Below are 16,860 nucleotides of genomic sequence, written 5' to 3'. Positions count from 1 at the left end.
ACCCAGTTAGCAACCCACAGGTTAAGAACCGCTGCTGTAGAGCTTAAGACCTTCGGAAAACACAGATGTTTACATTACGATTCATTAACAGTAGCAAAATTACAGTTATGAAGTAGCAACGAAAATAATTTTATGGTTGGGGGTCACCACAACATGAGGAACTGTATTAAAGGGTCGCGGCATTAGAAAGGTTGAGAACCACTGACCTAGAGGGTTTACCTCAAATCAGTGTGGCTTTGTTTTTGTTTTTGTTGTCTTGTTTTACTACTGTGACAAAAACCAACCCATGAGGGGGAAATGTCTCCCCCATTAGACTATGACCTAAGTTTTACAGATAAGGTGTTTCTCATGTGGGGCTATTGTCTTCAGTATCTAGAGGTGCTAGAATTTGCTCCTGAATGACATTTCAGAGAGAGTCTTGATTGCCCCAGTCAATATTCAGCCTGGAGGGTCCTGACAATGCAAACTTGTGTGGCCCACCGTTATGGATAGTATTTGTGATAGGAAGATTTGAAGGACCATCCCTTGTAAAGAGAAGTGATTGTGTGCTGGCCAAGATCCCCTCTCTGGTCTGATTGTCTCATTGAGTGCAATGAATCACATAAAATACACTTTCCATCATCATGGCTTGATGAATGTGAGAGGAAGATATAATTTATCATCTAAACTAGTGTTACCGAACTAAAGGGCGTTTGTTCACCTGTGCACATCAAAGACCAATCAAATGCTAACAGGAGTTTGCTGCCAATAAAGTAAAGGTTTGATGTTAAGGGAATGGCACCAAACCTGGAGTCGCAGGTGAGCTCGTGTTCAAAGACCGAGCTCCCCGATGGCTTCTAGGGGATGGGTTAAATAGGGGGAAATTGTTAGACATGGTGACTAATGGAGTTAGGGTCACAGCTAGGGTCGGTGCTAGGGTAGGGGGTAGTTGATCAGTGCATCTGGTCCTGATGTCAGCCAGGGTGTCACTGTCTGGTTTCCCAAGGGTGTGATCAGTGGGGCATTCCGCTTTTCAGGGCCTGGAGCCTAAACACTACTGAGGCCTAGATGTTATCTCTAGTTTGACTGAAACCCTATCTCTGGGGTCAGTAGACTCGAGGCTTTGTTCTTAAGGTTTTTGATGCTGACCAGAACCTCATTGTCCTGAGGGCTTAATGACTGAGGGAGTGGATGTGCAAGGGAGAGGGAGATGGTGCATCAGGGTGCTGGGTGAGGCCAGTTTGAATGAAAAGGAAAGAAAGGAGAAAAGGTTGTATTGAAGAAATGAAGTTTCTGTGCCGTTACACTAGGTTACTTTTGAGAGGGAGTACTATTAATAATTGGGACAACGTGTATAAACTGGGCTATTCCAGAAAAATTAGGATATATGTTTACCCTTGAATGGAAGAGTTCTTGATCTCAGATTTTAAGAAAATAGATTATTTGAGTAGAAAGGGAATGCCAAATCAGAACTAAGGATAGTTTTTCTCACCATTATGAGATAATATTAAAGATAAGGCCATCTCTGAATAGTTTATTATTATTTCCATATATCACGGAGTCATCTTTGAAAGGAGAGACTTTGGGAAAGACACCTAGTTTTTCTACTTCTCAGATTACTAAAATAAATAGAAAGTAATGTTATTCCAATTTCTAGGTAATATGATCACTCATATTCTTAAAGGATTGGAGCAGAATTTACCCCCAAATGAAATATCATATTAAGTGTATTAAGTATATTAAAAGTGTATTAAGTATATATCCTTATTCAGGGTACAGTTCATTTGCAAAAGAGAAAGGTGCTGTCTTATTGGGACTCCATAGTGCATTTGGGACTTTAAAAGCCTCACAGTCAACAATCAGGCATTTCCCCTCTGCATGGTGGTGAAGTACTTGATTCTGAACGCTTTGTGTCTTGAAAATTTCAGTTCTAAGATGCTAGATGACTAAGCATCCTCCTCTTCCTGCTCAGAGATTATTTAGGTGACATCTTTATAAAGATGACCTCTCCAAATCATCTGATTTTTATAGGTACCATACACATGATGTGACATCTAAGCGCGCCTGAGGATTATAGGCTTTTAAACTAGTAGCAACATCACCTTGGGCAAATTCCTCAAGCTCTTGGAGTTCCAGTTTCCTCATCTGGTGAAAGTACATAGCATCCCAGTTGTTGTGAACTTTAAATGAGATATTGTGCATGAAGATTGTAGCATAGTGTTTAGCACAGAGTAAGCTCAGTAAACAGGAGCCATTATTAGTTAGAATTAACCTGAAAGACTTCTGGGGGGTGTAGAATGCTTCTTCTTCTTCTTCTTCTTTTTTATTTTTATTTTTTTGCCTGTGCTAAACTTAGAAGATGACCTACATCTGTTGTTTAAAGAATAATGCCCTCGAGAACAGCCACTTCTCAGAAATAGAGTGACAGTCTCGAGTTAATTATGCACAAAATGCATCATTTGGAGTGCGTTTCCTTTAGTGATGAAGAAATATAAAAACTGCTTTTGTAGTTGGAAGCTATATACTTTTTACTTAAATAGTGAAATTGTTTTATATTGAATAGGATCTAAGGAAACATGAGATCTCCCTCTCAGAGCTGCTAAGTGTCATTTCTGAGGCCAGAAAAGGGGCTTTGTCTTAGACTTTTTTAATCCAGAGATATGCTTTTTTTTTTTTCCATTTAAGTCAGTTAAATCAGGTTTCACTCTGCCCCAAGTTTCTTGTTCTGTTCCCAGTCTTCCACCGAAGAGCCTTTGAGCCTTGGCAGAAAGCATTGGCCTTAGCAGTAAGCACAGCAGTCGTTGGCCCTGGACAAAAAGCAAGCAAGATGCTCTCCCCTCCCACTGCCACAGCCTCTGCACATTCAGAAACTGTACCCAGAAAGACGTAACTTTAGATTTTCTTTTAGGTAAATTAAAATTAATGACCTGCTCTTTTCATTTGGGCTCTAATGCTTTCCTCTTAAAATAATACTACTATGTATCCTAGTCTATCAAAATGGAGGACCACAGCTAAAAAGCAGGCATATCCATAAATGTGAAACAGCTCGTCTTTATATACTTTATACTTTATATACTTTATAAGCTTTAGCTCAGTCACTTTGAAGGAGAGAGGCCACCTCAGAGAAAGTGTACTAGCAGTTGATTAATGCAAGTGCCACTTCTGATCATGGCTGTGTGACCACGTCTTCATTGAGCACCATTGTATACAAGCTATGCGTGACAAGCTGGGGAATACCAAGAAGAAGACTCTGGTTCCTGCCCTCAAGGAGTTTAGCTCAGTTCAATAAAATGTTGTGTGCCTGACTAATGCTGACCACCCAGCAAGGATTGACTTTACCAGGTCAGTAGGGTGTAAGTGCAATAAGAAAAATTATTATAAACCTGGTGCCGTAAAACTCAAAGCCTGGAGGGTTTGATAGATCAAGGTTTAGAAAAGACTTTCTGAAAGCAGAGGCCAGGCACAGTGAAGACATTTGAAAATAATTACAAATGCCAGTCATCGAATCAAATAGATTCCACGCATCATCTCATTTTAAAATTGTGATGTAAAGATCCTTATTTGTAGTACAGATATTGAAAAATATGGTTAGCAAAACAAAAGTGATCGTGCTAGACATTCAATTTTGTAACTAGGTTTTGACCCTTAATACATTTTGGATATTTCCTATGTCACTAAGTATGCTTTTTCACTTTATTCTTAATGACTACCTGATTTATTTAACCATTTCCCTTATAACTAAGCTAGGTAAGATGTAAATACAAGAAAAAAATTTTAAAAGGAAACAATTAAGACCATAAAGAAAATATGTAATCTAGAGGGTGGGCACTTTTTTAAAAAAGATTTTATTTTTTTAGAGAAGCAAAATTGAAAGGAAGTTACAGAGGTTGTCCATATACCTCTATCTCCACACATTCACAGCCTCTCCCATTATCAATATCCCCCTCCAGAAGAGTACATTTAGTATAACTGATGAGCCTACATTGACATATCATTTCATGTCATAATAACCCAAAGTCCATAGTTCACATTAGAGTTTATTCTTAGTCTTGTACATTCTGTAGGTTTGGACAAATGTATAATGGCACATATCTATTATTGTATCATACGGAGGGTGGGCACATTTCTTAATAAATTATATTAAAAGGGCGGAAACTTTAACAGAAAAAAATAAGTAGTTTTGAATACATAAAAATTTAAATATCTTTTGGGTAATCAAGATTATGCAACCTCAGAGGGAAGGCAGGGGAGAGAGGGGTGAGAGATCAACCAAAGGACTTGTATGTATGCATATAAGCCAAACCCATGGACATAGGCAGTAGCGGGGTGAGGGCATGTGCTGGGGGGTGGGTGTGAATGACTGGGGAGAGGTCAATGGAGGAAAAAGGAGACATATGTAATACTTTAAGCAATAAAGAATTAAATTAAAAAAGATTACTATAAATAAAATTCTTTAATTTATCTCATTAAATTCTCACAACAGTTTTATGAAGTAGGTGCTTAGATTTCTTTCATTTATTATTTTTTTAATAAATCTTTATTGTTCAGATTATTACAATTGTTCCTCTTTTTTCCCCTATAGCTCCCCTCCACCAGGTTCCCACCCCACCCTCTGCCCTTACCCCCACCCCAGTGTCCTCCTCCATAGGTGTACGCTTTTTGTTCAGTCTCTTCCCGCACCCCCATTCCCCTTTTCCCCGAGAATTGTCAGTCCACTCCCTTTCTATGCCCCTGATTCTATTATATTCACCAGTTAGTACTGTTCATCAGATTTTTTATTCCCTTGGTTTTTAGATTCACTTGTTGATAGTTACCTATTTGTTGTTCATAATTTTTATCTTTATCTTCTTCTTCCTCTTCTTAAAGAATACCTTTCAGCATTTCATATAATTCTGGTTTGGTGGTGATGAACTCCTTTAGCTTTTTATTATTTGTGAAGCTCTTTATCTGGCCTTCAATTCTGAATGATAGCTTTGCTGGGTAGAGTAATCTTGGTTGTAGGTTCTTGCAATTCATCACTTTGAATATTTCTTGCCATTCCTGTCTGGCCTGCATAGTTTCTGTTGAGAAATCAGCTGACAATCGTATGGGTGCTCCCTTATAGGTAACTAACTGTTTTTCTCTTGCTGCTTTTAATATTCTCTCTTTGTCTTTTGCTCTTGGAATTTTAATTATGATGTGTCTTGGTGTGGTCCTCTTTGGATTCCTTTTGTTTGGGGTTCTGTGTGCTTCCTGGACTTGTAGGTCTATTTCTTTCATCAGGTGGGGGAAGTTTTCTGTCACTATTTCTTCAAATAGGTTTTCAGTATCTTGCTCTCTCTCTTCTTCTGGGACCCCCATAATTCTTATGTTGGTTCGCTTGAAGTTGTCCCAGAGGCTTCTTACACTATCTTCAACTTTTTGTATTCTTTTTGCTTTTTGCTTTTTCAGAGGAGTGTTTTTTGCTTCTTGGTATTCCAAATCTTTGACTTGATTCTTGTGATCCTCTAGTCTGCTTTTAGGTCTCTGTATAATATTTTTTTATTTCAGTCAGTGTATGCTTAATTTCTAGTTGATCTCTTTTCATATCCTCGAGGTTCTCATTAAATTTATCAGCCTTTTCTAGGAAATTCTTGAAAAACCTTATAACTGTGGTTTTGAACTCTATATCCAGTCTTTTGCTTTCCTCCATTTCCTTCAATTGTGGCCTGCCTCTTTGTCTCCGCATTTTAGCTGCTTCCCTGAGTTGCTTGAGTTGCTTTGTGTGTTAGGTGTCTTAGCAGAGCCCAGTAGCTCAGCCTCCCCAGTTACCTAGACCCTCTTGGTGCACCCCTTTGTGGGCTGTATATGCAGTCTTGTTGTAGTTAAGCCTTGCTTGTTGTTGGTATCACTGGGGGGAGTTGATCTCCAAGCTAATTGGCTGTGAGTATCAGCAGTGTCTCTGCTGGGAGGGCTTCTGTGCTCAGCTTGGATGGGGCGGAGTCTCAGGGTGGTGCAGACAAGCTTTGGTTTCCTGTCAGCCCCGCCCTAAGAGGGCCTTGTTTTCTGTATCCTGCAACAATGGCTGTGCGCACCTCTGAGAGAAGGCTGCTCTCGAGTTTCGCCTGTTGCCAGACAGGCCGGCTTCTCCCTGACCGGAGCTGGATATCAGTGCAATCGGGAGGTTTTGTTTTCCTCCCTAACGAGAAAGCCAGCCACGCACTTGGTGCCCACCCTCTCCGCGCGCCTTGAGCAAGCCAGTCGTGTGTTTAGCCGCCCTCCCTCTCCGCCCTCCCTCTCCTGCGGTTCTGGACGATGTCTGCTCTGTTTTCCAGTTGTAGTTTCAAAATTGTTGTGGTAGGCAACAATTAGGTGTTTACCCTATGCCGCCAACTTGGTTTCTCCTTTAGATTTCTTTTAAAGAAGAGGAAACTAAGGTGCAGAGAAATGACACTGTGCAGATCAGTCGACTTCTGGGATATTGATTATCTTGGTGAAGAATAAACATTGAGAGAATAAGAGACATATTGAAGAAGTAGTTCAAGTTTAGTCTTTGTAGCAGCCTTTGATATGAATCCCAGCTACTACTTCAAGGTGATGGATGAGCTTCATTTCAACAGTTAAAAATATTATATTTTACCTGGCTGGCATGGCTCAGGGTTGAGCATCAACCTATGAACCAGGAGGTCACAGTTCAATTCCCGGTCGGGGCACATGCCCGGGTTGCAGGCTCAATCCCCAGTGTGGGGTATGCAGGAGGCAACCGATCCATGATTCTCTCTCATCATTGATGTTTCTCTCCCTCTCTCTCTCTCCCTTTCTCTCTGAAATCAATAAAAATGTATTTTAAATATATATATTTTTCCATTCCATCCTTTGAACTGTTCACTTCCATACCTTCCATACACTTTCTCATTATAGCTGTTGTGACAAAAATGATACCTTTTTCAGGTGTGTCTTCATATGCAAAATTTCAGAGCTATCAAGAACAAATTAGATGCTAATTACAAAAAAGCATAAAATCCCTTTTTTCTATCCCTTATATAATAGACTATATATGCATCCCTTTAGTAGTAGAAATTATCAAGTCTCAGATAAACTGGGACAGTATAGTATAGATCAGTGGTCAACAAACTCATTAGTCAACAGAGCGGCAAACTGCGGCTCGCGAGCCGAAGTTTGCCGACCACTGTATAGATCATTAATTACTTGTTAAAGACAGGAGGAGAAAAGCCAAAACTGGCCCAACTGGTGTGGCTCAGTTGGTTGAGCATGGTCCCAAGCAACAAGAGGTCGAAGGTTTGATTCCCAGTTGGGGCACACACCTAGGTTGTGGGCTCTACCCCCAGTTGGGGGCGTGCAGGAGGCAGCCGATTGATTTTGATGCTTCTGTCTATCCCTCTCCTTTTGTCTCTCTCTAAAAAAATCAATAAAAAACATACTGAAAAAAAGAAAAGAAAAGAAAAGAAAAGCCTAACCTGAACTATTAGCAATGGGTGAAATAAAAAATTGATTATTGGCTATCAACATAGTTTATCAGTAGGAAAATCTGGAATGAAAAAATTTAGAATGTAAATGTTTTTAGATCATATTTAGGTGAATTCTATCAAGTTAAAAATCCCATCGCATCTTGGATAAAAGCAGTTGGCTTACTGATTGTTTACAGTAAAATGTTTCTGTGCAATTGATCTAAAATTTGATTAAAAATGGAGATATAATATTACCTCCTCTGGAGTAACAAAATTTATGCTATGTAATAACCTTGACATGTTTATGGCATCATATTTAATGGACCCTCCAGAGTGCTGGTGAATACCACAGTTTGGTCTGTTTTCTACATTTTTTAAGAATCTGGAAAAGCTGTAGGTAATAAAATATACATCATAAACTTTTTGCATCTAGCTCAACTACTGCTGTCTTGATATTTAGCAAAAGGGTCAAGGACTGTGTGTTCTATTAACTTCATTCGTAACTGAATTAAGAGATTTTAATAGCTGTTTAGAATTAGTGTTTGAATCCATACTACAAAGAATATTGAGATTTTTGGCACCAAACAATCCTACATGTAGCCACTTAAAAAAATGAATGGACTTTATTGTTTAATTCCATGTATGTAGATATATTCTTGTATAACGTGTAACTATATACATATATTTTTATACAAAATGTACATATTGCATGGTTTACAAGTACGCTTTATATTCTGTCCCAAACAGATAAACAATCAGATTCTGTATGGAAGAAGTCACCAGAATGCATCTGCCATTATTAAGACTGCCCCATCCAAGATCAAACTGGTTTTCATCAGGTAAGATAGATATATCATAAAATCTGAGCTCTTGTCAGGAAATGTTATTACCTATGTAAGACTATTTTATCTTTGTTTAACAAAATCACTGTGTTCTAAAAATACATTTTCCTTTTGTAACTGTCACTGTAAGAAAAGTCTGGTTTGTTTTGGGTATAAGGCTGTCTTGTTATTTGTTTCACATGATAGTGTTGGTAGTTGAAACTAGTATTTGTATTTCAATTTTTAAAAATTCTTCCCTTCCTGGATATGATTCCCTCTCTACAAATATAATAGCATCTTCTAGCTTCTCCTCCTTCTGTCACGATCATTTGGTATAGGTGCTGACTCATTAATGTCTACATCAATGAATAGGCAGGAAAACAGAACCCAGGAAACTATAGAAGCTTCATATTAGCAGTGCTGGTGAGAAATCCAGAGGGGAGGGGAGGTGAGCTCTGCTGTCTAGAGTTACATAGTGTTTGGGGCTCCATATGTACCTACACCTTGCCTGCTAGCTGACTGAGCATTTTTGGCAGAAGTGAATCAGATTTGGGAGTCCTCATCGGTGGTAGCCACCATTGCCTCATCGGCAGTGGAAAGAGCTTTGATTCTCTGTTATTGGTCTAAAATGATAGGTAAATCTGAATTATTTTTAGGTGACATAACTAACCCTGTATGTTAATTGTTGCTCTGTTTCTCTTCCTTCTGATCCTCAGTTATTTGTAAAATGGAAATAATAAAGCATCTGCCTCATTGTGATATTTCAAAAATTTGAAATGTTCAGTAGAGTGTCTACCATAGAGCAAAGGATGAAAGAGTGTTAACTGAAAGAGTATTTTATGATGGTGATTCTTCTTCTTCTTCCTTTTCTCTTACCTGTCAGTAAGACCTATTGAATCCAGGGGACTGCTGGGATTAAGGGGTAATTTTATTCCCAGATATGGGCACTACTGTAGGTGATTAAAACATTCCTTCCCACACCATCAGTCAGCCTCAGAGGGTGTTACTGCTTTGCTCCTAAAGAAATCCTACATTGGCAACTTTTTCTCCAACTCACTAGCATTTTCTGACCTTCCAGTTTTTTACTCTTGTTTCCAGAGGGAAAACTTTCTTCTGTTTGTATGTCTTTGTGTGTTAAGGTGACCTTCTCTGGCTTACTCACCTTGACCTGCTCTGTTAGTCACAGATCTCCTGTTTGAGTTTCTTTGCCTTTCCTATTGCCAGAGGTTCAAAATTAAACTTAGGTGGTGAAAAGATGAACAGACTTGAGGAATGTTCAGCCACTCAGGAGTTTGGAATCATGGGATAATTGGGCGGAACACTTTGTGAAGTATATGATTGGCTGGCCATGGTGCTGTACACCTGAGACCAGTACAAAGTAATGTTGAAAGTGAACTGTAGTTGAAAAATTAAAAAATATTAATTTAGAAAAAAGAGTTTAGGTTTCTGGCCTGTGTGGCTCAGTTGGTTGGAACATCGTCCCATATACCAAAAAGTGTAGGGTCAGGGAACATGCCTGGATTTTGGGTTCCATCCCAAATTGGGGGGTGTGCCCATTTGGGGCACGTGTAGGAGGCAGCTGATTGATGTTTCTCTCTCACATTGATGTTTCACTCTTTCTGTCCCTCTTCCTCTCTCTAAAAATCAATAAAAAAACAACAAAGTTTAGGATGTCCATTGAGAGAAGTCCATACAAGTAAAGAATTCAAACCACTTAGCCTTAAAAACTTTGCATAAAGATGTGTGAGGATTACATGAGAAGACTTACATAGCACTCAATAGTGACTGCGCTGAAGTGCTCAACACAGGGTGGAGACTGCTGCAGTGCTAATGTTAATGCTCCTGTTGCCTCTGTAGCATTTGTGCCTTTGTTACCCATCCTGGGCCATTCCATTTTAAAGAAAGCAAAAAGAAAATTGACTAGGATCCAAGGGAAATCATTTGATGCAATTAAGTAGTTGAGAAATAGAACCCTCCTCCTTCAAGAAAGAAAGATTAAATGATTTGAAGTTGTTTAGAATACAGAGGAGAACGCTGAGCAGAATTTTAATAATAGTAATAAAGCCCTATTGATTTAGTGTCTGATGATTTCAATTTTGATTATTCAGAATGGATCAGTATCAAGGAAAGAATTTGTTCAGTAAATTAATGGTAAAGCATAATTGAGGATGCTACTGAATATTTATTGACCAGAAGGGATTTTAAGCAATTTAGAAGTATCAATGTACATTCAAAATACATAATCTAATTATGGATGTTTTTTGCATGATCATTAAGTTATAATTCCTAGTATATAATGAGCATTCAGAAGCTCTATATATTATAGGGAGAAAAAAAGATGTAGTCATAATTCTGAACAATCTAGCCACTTTTAGACTGTAACGGAAAATGAGCTTAAATTTAATCAAGAGCTATGTATGCACTGCTGACAACTTTTTGTGTGATTCCGTATATAGCTCTGGTAATTTGTGTGCCAACATTTTATTAATTAATACTTCAGTTTTCATAAAAGAAGAAACTATTCATTTGACAGAAAACTCTTAACTAAAGTGATGAATTCTTTTCTAAAGCAAGATTGAACTATAAGGCTTTATAAGTAATTAAAAAACAACTCCTATATTCACCTAGGTAGGTTTGAAACTGGGTTTAATGCTTGGGCTGTGTGAGCCTGATCACTTTCCTGATCTGTAAAATCTATAGCAATCTCATGAATTGTCTAATATATTAATATATATGAATTGCCTGGCAATATGGGCTCAACAGTGTTCACTGCCACAGTGGTGGTGATGATGATGATGATGATGATGACGATGACGACAATGATGATGACGGTGATGATGGCAGAAGAACATGAGAAGAGCGGGAGGAAGGAGGTAAAAGAAAAGAAGTCTTGGAGAAGGAAAGAAGAGGCAAAAGAATAATCACTCCTTCATATGTACTTTATCTAATTCCAGAATCTTGACTATTTTTTTACGTGCAGCACATTCACAGTTTAAAAATGCCTTCATTAACATGATAATGTTTAAACACTGAAAGAGATAGCTTTGGACACTATATCAAACCATTCCTGGTAAATGTTGGAATGAGAGACATGAGCCAAACCTGCCTAAAACATCTTTTAGTTCTCTGTCAGCTGCTGCTGCTGCTCCTCCTCCTTCTCCTCTTCCTCCTCCATCCTCTTCTTTTTCTTTTAATGAGGGACCGATATTCTAACAAGGAGAGAACACTGTTTTTTGTTGTTTTTTAGTAGAGCGCTGTTTGAGTAATGTATAAGGAGGAATCTAATTAGCATGACTTAATCTTCATGTCAATAAAATATATTAGATTCTAATATCCACTAGTGTCAAAATTTAAAGCACTCAAGGGAATCAAGAAAATATTATATTGCTCGTCAGCTCTGTACATCAGTGATGGAGGCATAATGGCAGATCGGTGCCCTATTCTTGTGTGGTAACCTGTGCATTTCAAATGCTATCCAACATATATATCACCCTATCTCCTTCAGGCTGATTGTCCAGTTCATTAATCATGTAGATACAACTTTCAATTTCTGCCTATGTATTACCGCTTTCACTCTATTGTTACAAGAACCCCAATTTTGCCTTTTGGGAACCATTAAATTGGAGCAGTTAGATATTGACTTGTTATCAAGTTTCAGGAAGTAAAACTTAAATCGTCTTGGCACAACTGATACAATTATACTTATAAACTGCATAACATGTATTGTGTTATATATTATTACTTTAAAAACTGATTTTTATAAGTTGCATTTCTTTAAAGTTAGTGCTGCTATTTGACAATATTATCTTCCATAGTTAAAATTATTGATTCTCTATGCATTTCCAATAAATAGAAATTTTTGGCTTTTATACCTTGGCAAATTTTTTAAATTTATTGACAATTGTGATAAAATTTGGAACTGGCCACAAATTTAAGAGTATGGTTAATAGTAAACTAATCACAGAAAGCTGTTAAAATATGCTGTAGGCAACATATTGACTAACTATGGCCTTTAATCTATAGTAATGTACATTTGTGTGATTATGTCCTTGTCATATTCTTTTAACACGTGTATTTATTCAGATACTAATTGATCTATAGTTCACAAAAGGTCTGTAAGTTATTAATGAAAATTAGTAAGTTGCCGCTATGTATATATGATTTACATAATCACTCACACACATCCCTTTTTGTCCCCCACATCATTAGATTTTGAACAATCCCATAATCATGTAATTGTGACCTAAACCACATAGAGACCTCGATATACTAAATTTTTCTACTCTGGATCATCCAGAGTTATATTGCAATCTGAGTTTTTACTGTGCACCTCACATTTAGTTCTGTGAGTTTTCCTACTCATCATATCCTCTCTACACAAGCACACCAATTTAAGTACAGGAGGAGAGCTCTATTAATACGATGAAGAAGGAGTTTCTGTGTTTGTCAGTGTAGGGATCCAAGGAGATTAATGATCCTGCCTGCAGCTCTTGTCAGACACTCCCCCACTATCGAAAATTAAATGTCATGTATAACAACTCACTCTCCATTACTTAATTACATGTGGAAAACATGTACTGAGTAAAAAAACTCCTGGGGCTTAAGGAGGCCAAATAAAACTGAAACCCTTGGATTTAGCGCTAGCTGTCAAGTCCTCTTGAGTAAAAGTGGACTCACCATGGGATCCACTTTACTGTATCAATTAAACATATGTCTTGGTTTTACAATTAAAAATAGAGTGTGCCCCGTCATTCTCTGGCCATATCCCTACAAGATGACATTGACTTGAAATTAATGTGACTGTCAGAGTCCTATCTGGGAGAAGTCTATCTAAATAAGCAAAGGGAATGAATGCCTGCTTTTAAAATCCTTTTTGTGCTCTGCTCTTGATTCCTTATATCTAGTTTTGATAAATAGAAGAAAAGATGGTGGGCACAATCATGAGTTTTACTTTCATAAAGAAATATTCATGCATTTATGCAACAAGTATTTGCTGAGTGCCTACTTGTGCTTGTGCTGTAGAGTCACTAACACAATCTCTGCCCTGAAGAAGGAGGCAGAGAGTAGACCGTCTGGTACCTTAATCAGTGATATAAGTGCTATGATGTTATAGGGACATATAGGAGATGAACTTAACCTAGATTGGGACCCTAAGGGAAGGTATCACAGAGAAAGATATTTAGAAAGTATGTGTAAAAAACACACAGGTTTTTAGAATTGGATGTCATACCCAGCATACTTGAGTATTTTCTTATAGGAGAAAAGCAATCCATCTTTAAGAAAGCACCATTAGATAATTACAGCTGTGTATGTCGTTTGTTTTGAATACTGTAAGAAACCATCTTTCTGACTCTCATGGACCATTAAAGAATGCAATGCCCCTTTTCACATGCACAATGAAATACCATTCATGGGATATATGATATGAAGTTTTGAGGAAGAGGCCTGCCATTAGCACTAAACTTTATTAGGAGTTGCAGGGAGAAAGGAAGTAGAGATACACGCCTGCAATTTCAAGGCTCTTCAGTGTCTCTGTTGGACCATCTGGTAGACCCATATGAGTCTCTCAACTGCTCTGAAATCTTGACTCTTGCTTAATTTCTTCAGTACTTGTTTTCTCTGCTATTCATATTAAATTGCAATTGTGATTATTTGTTTTATAATAAACTAGAGGCCCGGTGCACGAAATTCGTGCACGGGTGTGTGTGTGTGTGTGTGTGTGTGTGTGTGTGTGTGTGTGTGTGTGTCTCAGCCCAACCTGCACCCTCTCCAATCTGGGACCCCTTGGGGGATGTCCGACTGCCTGTTTAGGCCCGATCCTATCAGTCAGACATCCCTTTCACAATCTAGGACTGCTGGCTCCCAACTACTCGCCTGCCTGCCTTCCTGATTGCCCCTAACCGCTATGCCTGCCAGCCTGATCACCCCCTAACCACTTCCCTGCCAGCCCCTGATACCCCGGTCACTCCCAAATGCCCTCCTTTGCATATTCCCTCTTTATTAGATAGGGTTTTTTCTCTAGCATATTGGACAGTCCTAACTGTTTTGGCTCAGCGGATGGATGAAGCATTGGCCTCCAGAATCAAGGGTCCCAGGTTCGATTCTGGTCAAGGGCATGTACCTTGATTGGGGGCACATACCCAGTGGGGAGTGTGCAGGAGGCAGCTGATCAATGTTTCTCCCTCATAGATGTTTCTAGCTTTCTATCCCTTTCCCTTCCTCTCTGTAAAAAATCAATAAAATACATATTATAAAAAAAAGAAACATTTAAGATTCCTCCATATCTGCCTGGCTGGTGTGACTCAATGGTTGGGACCCCAGGCTGCCACCGCTGGCAGGGGATGGGGCCCTGGCCAGGCTGAGACCCCAGCCCAGGCTGCTGCCTCAGCCCAGCCAAGCTGAGACCCCTGCCCAGGCTGCCATCTCAGCCTGGCTGTGGATAGCCCGGTGGGGGTGTGCGTCTCCAGCCCAGGCTGCCATCACTGGCCTGAAGATAGCTTGGTGGGGGTGCACCACCCTGCCGCTGCTGCTGGCTGGGTGATCATGCAGTTGGGTGCCCGGCCCTGCAGGAATGAGACCCCAGCCCAGGCAGCCACCTTGGCCGGGGATCATGAGGCTTGGGTGCCAGGCCCTGCAGGTCTGAGACCCCAGCCCAAGCTGTCCTCATGGCCAGGGGATCCTGCGGCTTGGGTGCGGGGTCCTGGCGGCCTGAGACCCCAGCCCAAGCCGGTGCAGCTTGCGAGCCATCGCGCGGCTTGGGGGGTCCCAGCCCAAGCCTGTGTGGCTTGCCAGGGATCACTCGTGTGGATTGGGGACGTGGCCCTGGTGGCCTGAGACCCCCCCAGCCCAAGCCTGTGAGGCTTGCCAGGGATCACTCGCAGGGATTGGGGGCATGGCCTGGCGGCCTGAGACCGCAGCCCAAACTGGCGCGGCTTGAGAGCCATCGCGCGACTTGGAGGCGAGGCCTGGCGGCCTGAGTTCCCCCAGCCCAAGCCGACGGGGCTTGCGAGCCATCGCGTGGCTTGGGGGCGTGGCCCTGGCGGCCTGAGATCCCCCAGCCCAAGCCGGCACGGCTTGCCAGGGATCACTCACGAGTCTCCTCTCCCAGCTCCTCCTGCCAGTGCGATTGGCCACCCCGAGTCCCGCCCCCATGCCTCCTGCTGGCCCAATTGTGGGCGTAGCGGAGTGGTGGTTAATTTGCATACTTCCCTTTTATTATGTAGGATAATTTATAAGCCTTTCAGTGAAAGAACAAGGTGTAGTTGAAGGGCTTTGTGTTTTGCTCTTTTGTCAGACACTGCAAATTATTTATTTTATTTATTTTTTAGAGAGAGGAAGGGGATGGGAAAGAGAGAGAGAGAGAAAGAGAAACATTGATCGATGTGAAAGAGAAACATCGATTGGTTGTCTCTGGTATCCATGCTGACCCACCACCTTTTGGTGTACGGGACAATACTCCAACCAACTGAGCCACACCGTCTACATGAATGAATTTAATTCAAACATTTATTGAGTACCTACTGTTTGTCAGATGCTTTACAAAGCCATAGAGTTAAGTTCTCCAAAAACTTCCAAGACATGCAAATAAATAACTATACACCAGGCAAAACAAGCACCAATAGAGAGAACTCTATGACGTTAGGGTTACTGAGATTGTATTTTAAGGCTTGGTTGCTAGGAGTGCAATCAAGTGCTTCACACTTAAGAAGGGAATGATTTAGATGTATTGAGACCAGGAGAAAGCAGAAAAAGCAAACAGGTAAGTAGGAACATTGTTGTCATAGTCCAGGCAACGTGAAAAGTACACAAATTAGGATGGGGACCATAGAAGAAAAGACATGAAAGGATGAAGTCTTTAGAATGTAATCATTAGAGATGTCTTGGAGATGTCTTTGGATCTAAGGGTTGATGGCTGAATGTATTAAGAGTAACTGAGTACTTAGCACCTGGAAATTTTAGCATCTGAGATTGAACATCATAGAACCATGACATATTAAATGTTAACTATTGTGCCTTAGTGCTCTGACATTTACATTATCTTACAACAATTCTATTAGAAGGTATTATCCCAAGTTTATATATTAAGAAACCAAGATTTTTTAAAGTTGTTTAGTATCTTGCTTATGTTACATCTTACTGATAGAACTTAAATAGATAGAACTGTATTTTTGCCTAGGTTGTCTTAAGTCTGGATATCTCTTCAGAATAGCGCAGGTTTGCCTTACACTATATACTGTGTAATCATTTCCATTGGTATTATCCAGATACTACCCTCCTGATCTCTGTGTGTTGGGTTCTAAATTTTGAGTTCCTAGGAGCAATAATCTATTGGCACAAACCGAGGCAGGTAGTCTGCCCCCTACATCCACTGAGGGTGAGACAGGGTGTCCGTGTTACACAGTGTAGACATTGCTACTGTAGCACATCCAGAAAATCACTGTGAGCTGGGCAAACACCCCAAAGAAATGTCCATTAATGTGGTTAACACTGACAACTGCGTGACTGCAGGCAACACACTGTCATTTACTCGTTGAAGCAGCTTGGAGAGCACAGAGCAGTTTTAGTAGTTCTGCTTTTTATCTTTTCTCTGCCTTGCTATGACTACTTCCATTCAACAGACCTTTATAGTACAC

General features: G+C 40.0%; 1 protein-coding gene across 3 annotated transcripts in view; it reads left to right on the top strand.

The window, feature by feature from the left end:
- PATJ (PATJ crumbs cell polarity complex component) overlaps nucleotides 1-16,860 on the top strand; it is a 313,058-nt gene that overhangs the window by 195,940 nt on the left and 100,258 nt on the right. For all 3 annotated transcript variants that reach the window (XM_079776628.1, XM_079776629.1, XM_079776630.1), the window contains exon 29: nucleotides 8,154-8,245. In XM_079776628.1, the coding sequence (XP_079632754.1) occupies nucleotides 8,154-8,245 (92 nt within the window). The remainder of the gene's footprint in view (nucleotides 1-8,153; nucleotides 8,246-16,860) is intronic.

Source organism: Cnephaeus nilssonii, assembly GCF_951640355.1.
Source record: "Cnephaeus nilssonii genome assembly, chromosome: 7".
Lineage (NCBI taxonomy): Eukaryota > Metazoa > Chordata > Mammalia > Chiroptera > Vespertilionidae > Cnephaeus > Cnephaeus nilssonii.
The sequence above is the reverse complement of the archived record's forward strand: the minus strand, read 5'-3'. Positions and strand labels throughout refer to the sequence as shown.